General features: G+C 29.9%; 1 protein-coding gene across 9 annotated transcripts in view; it reads left to right on the top strand.

Annotated features, from left to right (window-relative positions):
* Positions 1-15,907, top strand: part of LOC132923992 (nuclear factor 1 X-type) — a 142,788-nt gene that overhangs the window by 101,127 nt on the left and 25,754 nt on the right. For 7 of the 9 annotated variants that reach the window (XM_060988038.1, XM_060988034.1, XM_060988036.1 and 4 more), the window contains exon 5: positions 2,875-2,913. The exons of the other annotated variants lie outside the window; for them this stretch is intronic. In XM_060988038.1, the coding sequence (XP_060844021.1) occupies positions 2,875-2,913 (39 nt within the window). The remainder of the gene's footprint in view (positions 1-2,874; positions 2,914-15,907) is intronic. 9 annotated transcript variants of the gene reach the window in all.

Here is a 15,907-nt window from a genome sequence, read left to right as displayed (position 1 = left end):
TTATTATTTATTAATTTAAAATACAAAAAAAAATTATTATAAATTATAATAATATTATGAATATAAATTTAAAGTTATGAAATTATTTTGATGATTGTAATGGAAACTGGAAGACATCTTCAGGAAGAGATGGTTACAATCAATTTTTTTTTGTTTTTTGATCACTTGTATAGTGGAGAGCTCCTTCAGATGATTTAAGTTTTGAGTAAAATTGTTTGAATTTATCTTTGATTCAAATGTCCAAAAACGATATTCTAGTGTCGTATGCAGATGCTTGTTGCGCATGAACCAGGAGGCTTTTAGAGTTATTCTGAGAAATTTATTTTGTTTTGACTGTAGATTTTAAATTTTTTTGAGATTTGGTGGACTATAGTGGATATAAGTATAATAAGAGTGATATTATTATTGATGTATATAGTAGTAGTGAGCATTTAATTTGTAGTTTTGAGTTTTAGTTTATTTGCTCGGGTATAATATTTTCATTTTTGTATAGGTTTATTATTTTATTTATGTATATTTTACAGGTTAGTTTTTCATCAAAGAAGACACTGAGGTATTTAATCGAGTGATCTTTAATATTCCAACTCATGGGTTGATTTTGTTATTTGAGCTTAACCTATTTAGGTATTTATATATTAATACATAAAATACACACGGATTCTTATACATTTTAACGATATTTTTACAACGTTTACATTTAACACCTTAATACCTTTTCTTGGCCACCAGAACTACCATTACCACCCCGTACACCTCCTTTGGGTATCGTGGTTCACTATATTATTATTTTATGTATTATATGCTGCCGATATTATATTTTATATTTTATATTTTTTTATTTTATTTTTATTTTATAAGCAGTTTAACGGACCGAGATTCTTTATAATATACGCAATTAAACGTGAACATTTAATTTAATAATTTAAATAATACTAATATTGTACTTCTGCGAGTGCAAACGTGTACGTTTTTTCATAATTACCGAAATCTGTGTTTTAATTTTACTCTTCCCCTCCCTCCTCCCATCTAAAAAATGTCGTGATTCACCGCGTCCTAGATTTCATTCGAGATCGCGTTTAAATATATTTCATGTGCTCCGCGCCCCCGACAGCATCCACCATCCCCTATCCATTGTAATTCCTTTCAACTTCTGTGTGTTTACCCGCCCATTCATACACGCGGGTTGTCACTCACTGACGATCCAATTTATATACGTACGATATATTATTATGTACATGCATACGCGAGTTACACCCCCCGCATGGGTTTCGCTGCAGACAACTCTGATGGCCCGTTTATTTATTACTGCGTTTTATTAGTCAATATAATGTATTACGCTTGCTTTTGGTTTTCATTTATTATTATTATTGTTTTTTTTTTTTTGGTCGCTCAGATAAAAAAAATTATGTTGTGTTTCTATATTTTGTTATTCGAACTGTGCGATATTGCGATCTAACGATATAAGTCGTTTGTGTATGTTCAGAATTATGAAATTGCTGTTTGCGGATCGGTAATTAGCGAAATTTAAACGTACAAATCGATACAATATTGTAATTTATAATCATTATTTTGTGTGATTATTTTGCGTTTGACAATTCGCGTACACTCGTCATTTATATTCGCAAGTAACAACTATATAAAACTTCATTATTGTCTATATTAAGTATGTGATTTTCGCTACAGAATAAAAATAATAGTCATCATCTTTGTTTATTATACGACAAGAAAAACCGATGAAACGCGGATGAGATAGATTTTATTGACAATTTATATTTCTTATGAAAAAACCATATTATATATTGTAAGGAATACCTAATTCCAATACTAGAAAGTTCTGTATTGACATATTTCTTTAAACGAGATATAATAAGTCTTTGGGAAATATTATATTATTATGTATGGCCGTTGATTAAAAAAAAGCAACACAACCCATCTCAGTTTTTACAATATTAAACAGAAGATCTAAAAAATTATTTTGATGTAGTAATTTAAGTTATTTACAATTTGACCAAAACGCAAGATGACGGTGTTGTTTGTTATAGACGATTTATTAGTATGATGTGTTCTATAGCTGTACCTATGACATTTCTTTTCTATTTTATTATAGAGGTATAGTTGATTTGTTATTATTTACATTTTATGAGCCTTGTGATGATCGACACACTTGAAAGCATTACAGCAGCATTTTAAAATACAAAATTGTTTACATTTTTATAAGAATTTGGATTTTACTATACGTACGTCTACACAATTTATATCTTATTAAATCCTCCTTCGTATAATTGTTCAATAACATTAATTTATGTTACGTATAGCATATGAATATATTATTATTATTATTTTTAAATCTTTTTTTCAAATTAAAATTTAATCATAGTTTTGAATAATTATTAATATACTTACATTCAAACCCAAAATATTTACATTAAAAATTTAACACATTCATTTAGACATTATTAATTATATCAGCCTCATTGCTTTAATGGTATAACTATTCATTTCCATTATAAGTATTAAAATAATTTTGTGAGTTTTGAAATTTAATCAAAATATGGGTAGATAAGTAGGTATGTTTGATATAGGCGAGCGAGTATAAATGAAGACGAACTTAGTGAAATATCCTATACAAAGTGTATATATATAATACTACCCTAGTATGTTCAATCTATATGATTTTATGATTCGATATTCATCGCGATTAGCGAGATAACATAATTTTTAACTCATACTATTCTGCCAATAACGATCCCTATAAAATTAGTATTCGGAAACATCGTCAACAAAATAATGTCTTTATTATTTATTTATTTTTATTTTTATTTTTGTATTAAATATAAGCGACTGGGGTGATTTTGTTTTACATTTTTTTTTCAGAAGTCTTAAGTGGAATATATGACAACAACAATGAAAAAGGTGAGATCATTTAAAAGCATGAGTTTTATCATATAATAATAATATAATATATATACTTACATGAATATTAAATAGAAATATATAAATATTCAATGTATTGATAATAATAACGTAAAATACATTTCAAAACTAACGCGAATATTTCTGCTGGTAAATTTTATCTATGTTTATAATTTCAATCTATTATTAATTTTAGACGTACAAATAATTACATGAAAAAAACAATTAACTTCGTTTGTATATTTCTATTTTCTATTATCTAATTATTTATTTTATTAAACATTAGTAAATGTTTTTTTTAATAATATTTATATATATTTTCTATTTGCATGCAATTTTTTTACGAAGTATAATGATATATTAGTAATGATGATATATCGTTTAAAGGTACTACGTAAAATATACAAATCCCAAAATAGCGAAATTAGGCTTGATATTTTATTTAGACACAAGGCGCTTTGAATATGCAATACAATGACCCGGTATACGTTATAAATTGTTGTTTAGAAATTGGTATCGGGGACGGCGATATTTTAATATCACAAAACTCTTTAGATTAAGGAATTGTTAAAAAACAATTTAAAAAAAATCGTTTTTTGAGAACTTTCCCCGTGTGATATTATTTTCTATTCGACGACTTTTCTTGTCAATAAACATTTGATTTTAATACATAATACATTACGGTAATATTGGCGGAGTAACGTCGAAACGAAATGAAAAGACAGATTACATTTTATTACGATACCATTGTTTTAAATCAAAAACAATTATCTGGATTGAAATACCGAGTTATTTCAGTCAAATAGTATATAAAAATAATATATTAAATAATATTCATCAATATCATTCAGGCTAAGTAAACTGAAACTTTCAATCAATGTGGTCTCGCGCGAATGACAATTTATTGTTGTACATGCTTAGGAGCATAGACATTTTGTTAACAACTCGCGTATTTGTTGAATATCGCAATGTCATCTTTAGTATAGGCTATCAAGTGTATTTAATAATAATGGTAACAATTACTTAAATAGGTACACGAGTGCCGACAAATTGGTTAAAAATGAATTATATAATTCGTTGTAAATAATTATTCTAATGTTATATTGGATTTATATACAATCAAACGGGATTAACATATTATGGAACATACCGTTACATATATATTATTCGGATTTTCATACCACTACGATTATACCGCGATTATTACCGCATGAGAGTATAATGTCAAATTCATTATTATTATTATACTTGTAACTATGCAATAAATCATTTAGTATCTGGTCGGGCACGCAAAAACGAGTTACATCTTGATTTACGTCATATTTTCCAGATACGGATTTGTAGGTATATGCACTATAATAATATATACATTTATTACATTGGGTATACTGTACAATCATAATAATTATTATCAAGGTATACCTATATATAAATACCAATCGCGTGGAGCGTATAATATTATATTAATATATAGAGATATACGCGTACCTAATCGTTGAAAGTTAACACGATATAATACTACATTTTATTCGTTATTATTAATACTGTCGCATCCGATGTGATGTATTTATACATAACATATTAAAGCCGCATAAGAATTTTTCTAAAATATATTGATATTTATCAACATTCCGACTACGTGGAATATTCGCCGACAACGGAAACGATTGTAAGAAAACATTTTAACATGTAAACCATTATTATTAAAATCCATTTTGTCTTTTTGGTATAATACTATACTTTAGATATTATACCATGTACGGACATTGAGTCAAATCTAGTTAATCATAGTATTTCAGTAGTTCTAGTCACTTGGGACTAAGGTTTTCAGCCATGACGTATAGCTACTGTAAAAATAATAATTATGACATAATGGGTATAATATAATGGTGTCAAAACATTCTTTGCTTAAATTATTTTCGGTATCGGATGGAACCAAGTTTTCTTCTGAATTCATGAAAATTTTAGGGTTCTGACCTACCTGTACTTTCCAGAACAAGTTTTTCTAAAAAAAAATAAAAATTTATTTTTATGAAGTATAATAATTATAATTCATAAAAGTAATCTAGTTACGAGATTTCAAAAATGTCAATAGTTCATGTATGAATTAAGTAAAGGTTATTCAAAAAATCAATTTTTTTTCTAGTTAGCCTTACATAATAATATTGTTGTTATTAAAGAAAAATAAATATTCACTGCCATTCGGGCGGGTCATAATCACAAATTAATACGATTAAAGCCTATAAAGTATAGGTATATATGATGTATAAGCGCGGACGTCGCGGAAACATACCTATATAAAAAGGGGACATTTTATATTGTGAAACGGCCGTACATAAATATTTACGGTCAGTTTGTGTCGGCTATTTCATCGTATTGTCTTATATGTATACACACACACACACACACACATATATATTACCGTGTAGGAGACGCCACGCGTCTTCGGCGGTATAATAAAACACTTTTTTTACAACGACGAGTTGCGAGCGGAAGACGGCTGGTGGGGACATTTATTATATTGAACGCGTGTGGGAAAAAAAGTAATAATAAATAAATAAAGGACAAAAAAGCAGTTATAATACGCAAAGCTACGTATGTATAGGATACGGACGATGGAGAAAAACAACTGTTTTCCGCAAGATAATTCAACTATATAAACGCGCGGCGCGCGCTTTGCCGCAAACGCTGCGGCCGGCAGCAGCAGAAGACGACTACGACGATAATAATGCCAAAGAATCGCGCAGGGACGTGCGCGCTGGCCCGACGAGGTCCGACGAGACCGGAACTTCCAGCATCCGACGACGACGACGACGGCTACTAGAGAGGCAGCTAGCGGATGTAGAGGCATTGTCGCGTGCGTGTGCGTGTCTGTGTGTGTGTGGGTACCCTATCCTCTTCCGTATCTGTATGTTTGTGTATGTGTGTTAGTGTATATGTGTGTATATATATATAACACTACGCGATGACGCCGCCGCCGCCGAGGGGTGTCAAATGGTCAAACTGGCACCGGATACAAGACCTTTTTATACGCCCCATCCGGTCGGCGTCGTCGTCGGTTCCGGCCGGCCGGCCAGGCAGAGCCGTACTCCGGGTATGCGACTTATATAATACAAGTGAGAGAGTGTGGGTGTACACTGTACATCGCCCGTGCGACTTGTATATATATACTTGGAAACTTACTTTTATGGACTTTTGCTGTCGTTGTCGTTGATGTCGGTTTTTTTCCTGTCGTGTTTTTGTTGGTTTTATCCACACTGCAGTTGTCTGCTGATACTGCCCCCCCTTCTCACACAAACTAACGGACCACGGTGAATTTTTATTTTCCTCTTATAGATCTTTGTGTGGAAGACTACACTAACAATTTCGATGTTAATATTGATATGATCAATACGTCATTATAGGTATTGATAAGTACCTAAACTATGGTTTCAGGCCTACAAGTAAATCGTTCTATGATAATCAAATAACCTAGGTGGTGGCTTGGCCTCAACATTTCATAATACTTTAAGAACACGCATTGTATTTATATTATTATATTTTATTAGGACTTAATCACAGGCTATCGTGCATTTTATTCTAGTTTTGGATTGTACCATTCATAAATCATCCTACTATACCTACCATTCAATAGAACTGTTAACTATATTAACAAATATTGAAATATGTTTTCCTTTAGAGTTATCCTTTAGTTTTCTTTACATCAATTCCTTAAATTCTCCAATTTAAATTCTTCTAAATCATAGACCGTATTAAAACAAAATATTATATTAATTAATTTCTTATTTAACCTAGTAGTTGATAATTAATATTAAAATTTCATAAAATATATAGATATATAGATATATATATTCGTACCTAATTTATAAGATCCGTCCATCCCCAATCACTATATTTCACAGCTTATTATTCGAAGTTGATAAAAAAAAGTATGTTCATTTTTCTCGGAATACACATGCAATGAAAGAATTCAAATACGGCTTCTATCAAAATAGATTTCAATGTGGATGGTATATTAAATTATACTGCAGTAGTTTTATGTACAGGCGATACGGCACATCAAACGACAAGCATTACTTTCGGTACGGTTTACTGCGTCGGATTTCAAGAGAATGTGGTACAAAAATATATATTTATAGCCAACATCGATGGAGCGCTAACCATATATCAACCGCATATATATTATACTCCATCGACGGCTAACTCACACCGGCTAATAAACACTAAATGTGTGGTGTCTTTTGATTTTTGTAGGATTGTTGTGTTGATTGTCTGTTCCATGTACTTATTATATTCGTTGTATTACATTGATAATACATTTATTGTCCCGTATTCGGGATACTCAATGAATACATGTATTTGAAATGAAAATAAAACAATTTCGGAACAGCCTCTATACGATTTTGAAGCGGATAAGTTTGATTTTATTCCACAACTCGCGTAGCATATATTATATCGGAATTATTATCACGAGCAAATATGGATGATTCTAGTATTCCATGATTCATGGGTGAATTAATGTGTCGTACATCCTCAGGCTTTTTAGTCTATTAGTTTCTCATGATTTATTGTTATAATAAAAATTAATTTTTTAAATATTTTTAATTTCTCATAGTATAATTTTAGTTGAAATATATGATAAAATATTAAAATAATGTTTACCATTATTCTCCGCGATTTACGCCAATATGTTGCTCTAATAACTTATTAGTAATAAATAATAAGTACGTAAAATATACAAATTTCCCTTATACACGATTAGTGATATATTATTATAATTAACTTTAGGGTTTACTCCTTCTCATTATTTATAGCTTTATTTAACATAGCAAGTTTTACATTCAGCATAATCTAATGTATTAGTATTCTAGACTTAAATGTATTGTTTGATACTTTAGAAAGATACAACATAATAATATGCGCTAAAGACATTCTCTTATAAAACATATTCATAAATATAATTATATATAATATTATATTTTATTACAAGCAATTCAAAACTATTATGTGGAAAGAATGAGTTTAAACCTTTAGTTTTTGATCCCAATTTATTTTTGATTTTATTAACAAAAGCATTAAATATTTAAATGTTAAAAATTGTTTAATAATTGGAAAAAGAGTAATATATTATTCATTATTTTATATTTGTGTGCGTTTATATTTATGTGTTTACCATTTAATTAGAAACGTAAAAACTAATAAATGAAGATCCCATTTATAAAGAATAATGGTAAATATTCAAAAATAGATTACAAAAGGTCCTGTCTCCATTCCAATTGAAATAATAATTATCAGTAAACAAGATTTGTCCCCTTACAACTTACGCTCCAGTTAGTTGAGTGTATATACGAAGGTGGTATATGATGCGTGCAGAGGTTTGAGGGGCACGCGAGTGATGATACTTAACCTCATTTTGCTTGCGTGCTTTCGACATTCCGTTTATTTATTGTATTGGAACACTTGAAAAGGAAAAACCACTTGTATAGTTTCATTGTTTGTTAAATTTTAGAATTGTAGTACTAATAATTTTGTGCGAGTAATTCACATAATAAATATTTATATGATAATTTATAAAAGATAAATTTTGATAAATTTTTATTAATGAAATTAGTGTATTAGTATATTTTATACATTATTACACAGATTTAAGTGCCGTGGTGGAATCATTTTCTTATTACATATTAAAGATTTAAACTCGTTTAACGTTTAACATTAATTTTAATTATCATTTATACATAGTATAAAATACTAAAAAAAAAATAATAATGAATTTTATATGAAACACTATCAGCAGACTCCTTAATTCATGTAAAATTTAACGTATTAATAAAATAGCATAAATAGACAAGCTCTGATCTTATATATATTATACATTTGTGCACAAAGCTCAGGTACTTTATTATTATATAATAATATAATAAATATACATATGTATAAACTTGTATGTGATTTATCGCTTATTGATATACACATAATTTATTGTAAGTAATTATTTGGTATTATATGTAGTGATATTAAAGAATATAATATAATGTCCGTATATATAGTATATACTAACAAACTGTCGACAGCTTTTAAAATCGTGTTGCTTGTAAAAATCTGAAAATTTCCGTTTTTATATTACATAATAAAGTGACGTCAGTGCAGTTTAAAAAGGTCGTATCTCACAATAATACGATAATGGTTTGTTGAATATAAACGATGCTGAAAAAGGCTAAAAAATAAAACGTCCTATGGAAGCGCATAGTAAACGCCGGATCTGCCGATGGTATTTCCGGTCTTCTCCCTATTCGATATTTTGTCTAACATATACAGTATTATACATACATTAAATTGTTCTTCTGGTCGATTCGCCCTCTCTAGCGCGTCTAAAAACGTCTTTATACATATGTCGTACGAACTACCCACTGATTTGACTTTTTTTTTATGTGTAAAAATAATATTATAATATACTGATGATATGTGAAATGCTAAAAACTAAAAGTATAATTATTATGATTTATGATGTAGGTATATATAGTAACATAATATTATTTTTGTGGTTTTGAAAACAATAGTCAATGGGAGTGCCATTAATTTTGGATCTATCAGGGGAAAATATTTATATAAAAATTAAAAATTAAATAAATCTAACGTAATAGTAACACGCGTGTCAAGTTCAAAATCTAAAACAGAAAACGATAACAGCCCTATAAATAATATTATGAAAAATATTACAGTATTTTGCATGCCCGCTCAATTGATTAATTGCAAAGATCTATCTCTAAGTATGTGGCACGGCATACAATATCAACTAATTATGTTCTGGAAATTTTTCTCCAATTTTTCTGGTAAGTCCACTCCCTGTTCACACATTTAGGATATACGAAGAATACGCGTACGCCTTTGTATATTGGTCACACATAATGAAAAAAAAAAACGGACATATTTTTTTTCTTTTTACCGAATCTTTTTCATTACTTAGCATGACGGAAAATTTACGACCCATGAATGTGGTACATATACGCCGCGTTGATATTGTAATATGACTTTTCTTTACGTAATTTCATTTTTTTTACCCTCTCGTTCGTTTTCTCTGCATGCGATCTAACATAATATGTGTATAGCATTTATGCAGCGCGACATTCGCTAATTGAAGGAAAAGTTTTCGAATTTAAAACGTGATTTGTGTGAACTCGTACACATAATAGGTACCTATATATGCGAACGAGGGTCCTCAGTATCGGTAATATCGACAATATAATAATACCGCCGCCACTAAGAAAAAAAATACGCGTGGCATGTGATATACTGGTATACATGCGTTTTCTCTTATTAGCTGCACCGCGTAGGCCGTCGGTTTAACGGGTTTTTTGTTTTCTTTTCCCCCTCACTCTTTCTTTCGTCGGGGTTTCATTTAATGTTTTTTATTACGACGACGGTCTCCTCTGGTGCTAACTTGGCGGTGGCATAAACAATCTCTGCGGAGTAAGAGAGAAAAAGTCGATACCATGAATCACAGCAGCGGCGCCGTCGGGGAGCTGCTGCAGCTGCAGCGGGAGATTGAAAAAACGGCCATATACACCACGTGTGTGTTTTACAGTTATTATTATTATCACTATTATTGTTTTTGTTGTTAGTTGGACGAATAATTATCGTACCGCGCCGACTTATACATAAATGTCCTACGAACGCGACGATTTCGAGTTATTAAAATATATTTATGATATTATGCGTGTTTCACGATAATGTATAGTATATATTATATGTATTATATTTTCCCGGGATCGTCTCGCGTGAAAACCACCGCGACTTACCCGCGATTTTAATCTGTAAATTATTGTGTACGTGCTAGTCATCGCGGAAGATATGGCTAAATTTTCCATATGAGTTCCGTTTCCGAACGAACGAACATTTAAATATACATTATATAGTATACTGGGCCACGCGGGTGCGTATATACATATATATTATCCACGCATGGAATATAAGCGACGTGTTAGTATATAACATAATAATATATAGAGTGAGAAGCGATTCTCGCGCATTGTTTGACGTCGCGCCCTTTATTTTTTTTTTTACACGCTCGCGCATATAAATGCATTTCTTTTACAGCCCAAGACGAGCGCACAACGGTATACCTATATTTATATCATATGTTATGTGCTTGGATATGTGTAAATAGGATACGACGATCGGCCGACGACGACGACACGCTTATAATATGCGTATAAGAAAAACCCTATAATTCATTCAATGCTCTCTATATCGATCCGCACGCGCAAACAACACTGCTGCACGAGCGCAATTTTATTATCTCTCTCGGCGTTTAAACGAGAAGCGAAAAAAGGAAGAAAAAGGTGTCGGACCAAATGGGATAGAATAAACTTACGCGCGTACGGCATCAGCGGCGTGGTGAAGGGGACACACCACACGTCGTCGCTCTTTTGTGTGCCGTTCGCGTTGCACCGATGGTTTCTCTGTACATAATAATATAGTGTTACATTTTATATTTTATATGGAGGACGACCACAATGCTAACATTATTACTAAGAGTATCGTCGTCCACGCGTCTGTAAGAAATAGATTCAAGATTTCAAACCTAGTTTGAACGCACGACAAACTCTGCAGTCGTCCACTGCTGTCTAAAATTAAAAACAGTAAATGAACTTGTAAAAAGCCATTATAAAAAATTCCGTTCCAAGTCTATTGTTAGTAACATGTCTTTCTACTCGCTACCTCAAAACATCTACCGACGTCGTAAAATAAATTAGTCCAGAATCATGCTATCATAAAAGTCTAGTCAAACTTGTATTATGGAAGTTCTGTCCACTGAATTTTCACGTGCTTCATGTTTATTGTACTAAATCCTATTAACAACGTGTTAAATGTTATGTGTTGACGTGTTGTTCCAATGTTACAAACACATAACATAACAAATTTTATAAGAATTTGTTTTATTCGGTTATTCTTAGTATTAGAATTTCAATTTAAAATTAAATTAATTATATAATTAAATTAATTAATAATAGGTCAATTTAAAATTGACCTATTATTACATTTAAAGGTTAGAAATATTATCTAACGCAACTGAAAAAGAAATTTAGGAATTTAAAATGATCAAAATTTGATTCAATACTAAAATATCGATAAATTCACTCTAGTATTAAAAATCAGGTTGGTAATAAAGTCCTCTTAAAAGATTGTAACATATTAATATATACTTGTTTGTATAAAAAAAGTATATACTCGTATTCGTGCGTATGAATGACGTTAGGTTAACCTCCACCATTTTATTATTTCTAAAAGCGTTTTTCGACGTGCGTCATTCGAAAATTTTGTAATTAAGCGCGAAAAATCGTTCAGCACCGCATACGTTGTCATTTAATTATCCAACACGATGATTTTTATCGTGAAAGACCATCGCGATGAGTATATAAACACATGTTTTTTTTTTTACTGTATGACTTATCTTTGTAAATAGATTATATTTTATTAACATAACAAACCTAATATAACTATTAACTTATAATCTTTCTGTGGAAATGTTGAGTTTTAAAAAAAATGATTTATTTTAAGTTTAATTTAATCTCCTTCGTCCCCAACAAGATTATATTTATTATAACTATATGTGATTCGTAAAAAAAAAACATTTACAAAATATGTATATCCATTTCTTGACCATCTCCCGATTCCATAAATAATTCCACTATTACAATATATACATAGTACATTGTGTATATGGTCTTTCGTTCCGCTTACATTCAAAATTCGTAGTTCTGCAGTTCTGAAAATAGTAAAGGGACGTAAATATATTAAGTAATTAAAAGACGCGCGCGATAAAATACGTAATAAACTTAGGTATAAATTATTAGTATTATTATTATTTTAATTTTAAATAATAGACATTATACTCACTTGCGAGGCCGTCAAGTAGTAATTTATTCAAACGAAATTTGACGGTTCATATACAATTTTATAAACTCCAATTTAATATAATGCGTATTTTACGTTTATCAAATACACTCGAGTGTGCTGACCGGATATTTCCTTGATCTTGTTCCAAAAATCTTTGTGGTATATAACCTCGATTACGTCGTTCCTGAACATTCTGAAATAGTAGTATTATTATTGTTATTTTTATACAAACCAACACGTTTATTATATAAGTAGGTATGTATCAATACAATATTTTGCGAATCCTATATAGGCTAGTTTTTTGTTTCATAATTCACATCTGTTTTGTCATGAACAAATGAATCATGATCGTATATACGCGTATTAGACCAATCGAATGCAAAGTGTCACGAACGTTTGAATAGAATTTGATTTATGGAAGGCGCTATCGAGTACATCATAATAATATTCATTTACGCATCAACATATGTGATTTTGATGTACTATTAAATTATGCGTAATAACATGTGATCAGCCTACATTTCCCCGTGCGCCAAAGATATAATAGTATTGTTATCGTATTATTTAGGAATTCATCGGGTTGCACAGCTACACTCTATTATTTATTAGTTATAATTGTTATAAATAATTACAGGAAAATTCGCAATTCGTGATCATAAAAATACTAGACTTCGTGATTCCTTTTGTCTACCATAGTAATAATTTTTCAATATTAATTCAAATTTACTATTATTGAATAATAATAATTGTATTGTTTAAAGAAGCATCATACGTACGTAATTTAAGTGTAAAGTTTAATGTAGCGTTTATAAAAACCAGACAAGTACAAAAATATAATTAAATGAACATTTTTGTCTTTTATTGCAGTAAGTTCTTCGTGTTAAATTATGCTTTAGTTATATTAATATTGAACTAAAAATGTTTCTTAAATATTTTACAACATAATAATAATAACAATAATTATTAGTCGTAGGTTTCTGAGATGCCGTTAGTGAATTGTTTTTTCATTAAGTCATTCATGTGAACCTTGCCTTTTCAACTATGTACTAACTAATAAACTAATTTACTTATATTGTTTTAATTATCATATTGTAAATATTTATTTTTAAATAATAATAAAGATTGTAGCTCGAAAGTTATAGAATGCACACAAAGCATTTTTTTTATTAATTATTACAATTTATTTTTTTTAAGGCTATGTTAGAAGGTTTAAAATAATTTATATTTTAATATATTTGTCTCGAGAAATAAATATAAAATAAATCAAATGAAAAAGAAACATAATTACAAAACAATTTTAACGTTACTTTAATAAGTCCTATTGTATGACGGACTTGAATCCGATAATTTTTTAGAATTAAGATCCTAGTAATAAATTATTTAAAGTATACAATATACATACATATGCTTTCCCAACTTTAAATCCACAAAAACAATTTATTATTAATATAATATGCATAATATGTGTGTACAATAGACGTAATAAGATATAGTTCAATTGCTCCCAATCGGTTGAATAAGCAACCTATACGTACTTAGGTACTCACACTAGTCGTGCGTACTTATTTTTCACACATATACAGAAAAATCAAACAACGAAATATCTAAAAATTTGCCTGTATAATGTTTCTAATTTATTTATCGCCGCCAAGTTATTCAATACGTCTAATATAAAATATTATACATAAAAAAATTAAAATCGTAGTATAATAATACCTATAGATACAAAATATTGTTGGCAGGTTCGCGTTAAAAATCATCCTATGGAAGTGTTTATGGTTACCTAAGGCTACGTCTCCCTTTTATATTACTTGCTGATTACAAAACACCGAAGGAGTAGAGGGTAAAATAAAATAAAAAAGAACTAATAACAAGTATACGGAGAGGGAAATTATATATGAATCGAGATTTATGCCTGGCATATATAGGCTATGTATATTGTACATACGCACGGCAATAACGTATAAAATGTTATGCGCAGTCGTGGTACGTCTAGAAAGTTTGGAGCCCCTAAATTTGCTGTGGGGATCACCGCAACGACGATTAGAGATTAACTTAATGTACGTAACACGCTTATATATACCACGCGCGCTGTTAAGTGTTATCGTCGCAGCGCTTTATCGTGTATAACCTAGCCTATAAATATATATATATATATATACATACCACTTGGTTAAGTATTGTGTCATCATCATAGTACCTTATCGCGTAAATATATATATATATATATTATATATAGATGTGTGTGTGTGTGTGTGTGTATGTGTATGTGTTTGCGTCCCCACACCTACAAAATACTAAATTTCTAATCGCTTCTTGGCTAAAATAGAAAACTTTACATTTAACTATTAGAATACTTTACAGAAATTAATAGTTTTTGAAATATTTATATAAATTAGCTCTGTTTACTCTACAGATTTTTTTTAGAAATGCGAAAACAAATATTTTGTATTAGGTAATAACTGTAGTTGAAGCTCTTGTTTGATACAGTATAGACACATACTGTGAGATTTTTTTGTATAAAAATATGATATCTGCCCAGGATTTAAATAAAGTTTCTATTTGTCATACTTTCTCCATACCGAACGATTATGTACCTACCTATAAAGTAATTATTTCGATGATTATTGTTATCTATTCGAGTTTCGTATGTAATATGTAGCGGTCAGTGGATGAAATATTGAGAACATTTTAATATGGTTTTTATACTATACTAGTATATTTCCGCAGTAATTCTATGCAATACCTAGGTAGGAGGTATACATGTGGATCAATAATATATAATTATAATGGTTGTGGTACTTATATATTATAATCATGATTCATGGGCTACTAGTAGTAGTAAATTTTAAATTATACCTATCCTTATACCATCGTTTTTTATCAAAATAAAATGTTTCTATGAAATATCGATCGCGCCTGATTTTTAATCGAATAACACAACAATCGAATCGTATTAAAGTGAATTGCTTTATTTTTTTTAAACTGAATCTTTTTATTCCCTGATTCCATGTGCCCGTAAATTATTATGCCCAGAAACGTTTTGGTCGCATCGTAGTTTTTAAAAGCAAATGCGTCACGTGCATATAATGTATTA

This window comes from Rhopalosiphum padi, chromosome 3, assembly GCF_020882245.1.
Source record: "Rhopalosiphum padi isolate XX-2018 chromosome 3, ASM2088224v1, whole genome shotgun sequence".
NCBI lineage: Eukaryota > Metazoa > Arthropoda > Insecta > Hemiptera > Aphididae > Rhopalosiphum > Rhopalosiphum padi.
The sequence above is the reverse complement of the archived record's forward strand: the minus strand, read 5'-3'. Positions and strand labels throughout refer to the sequence as shown.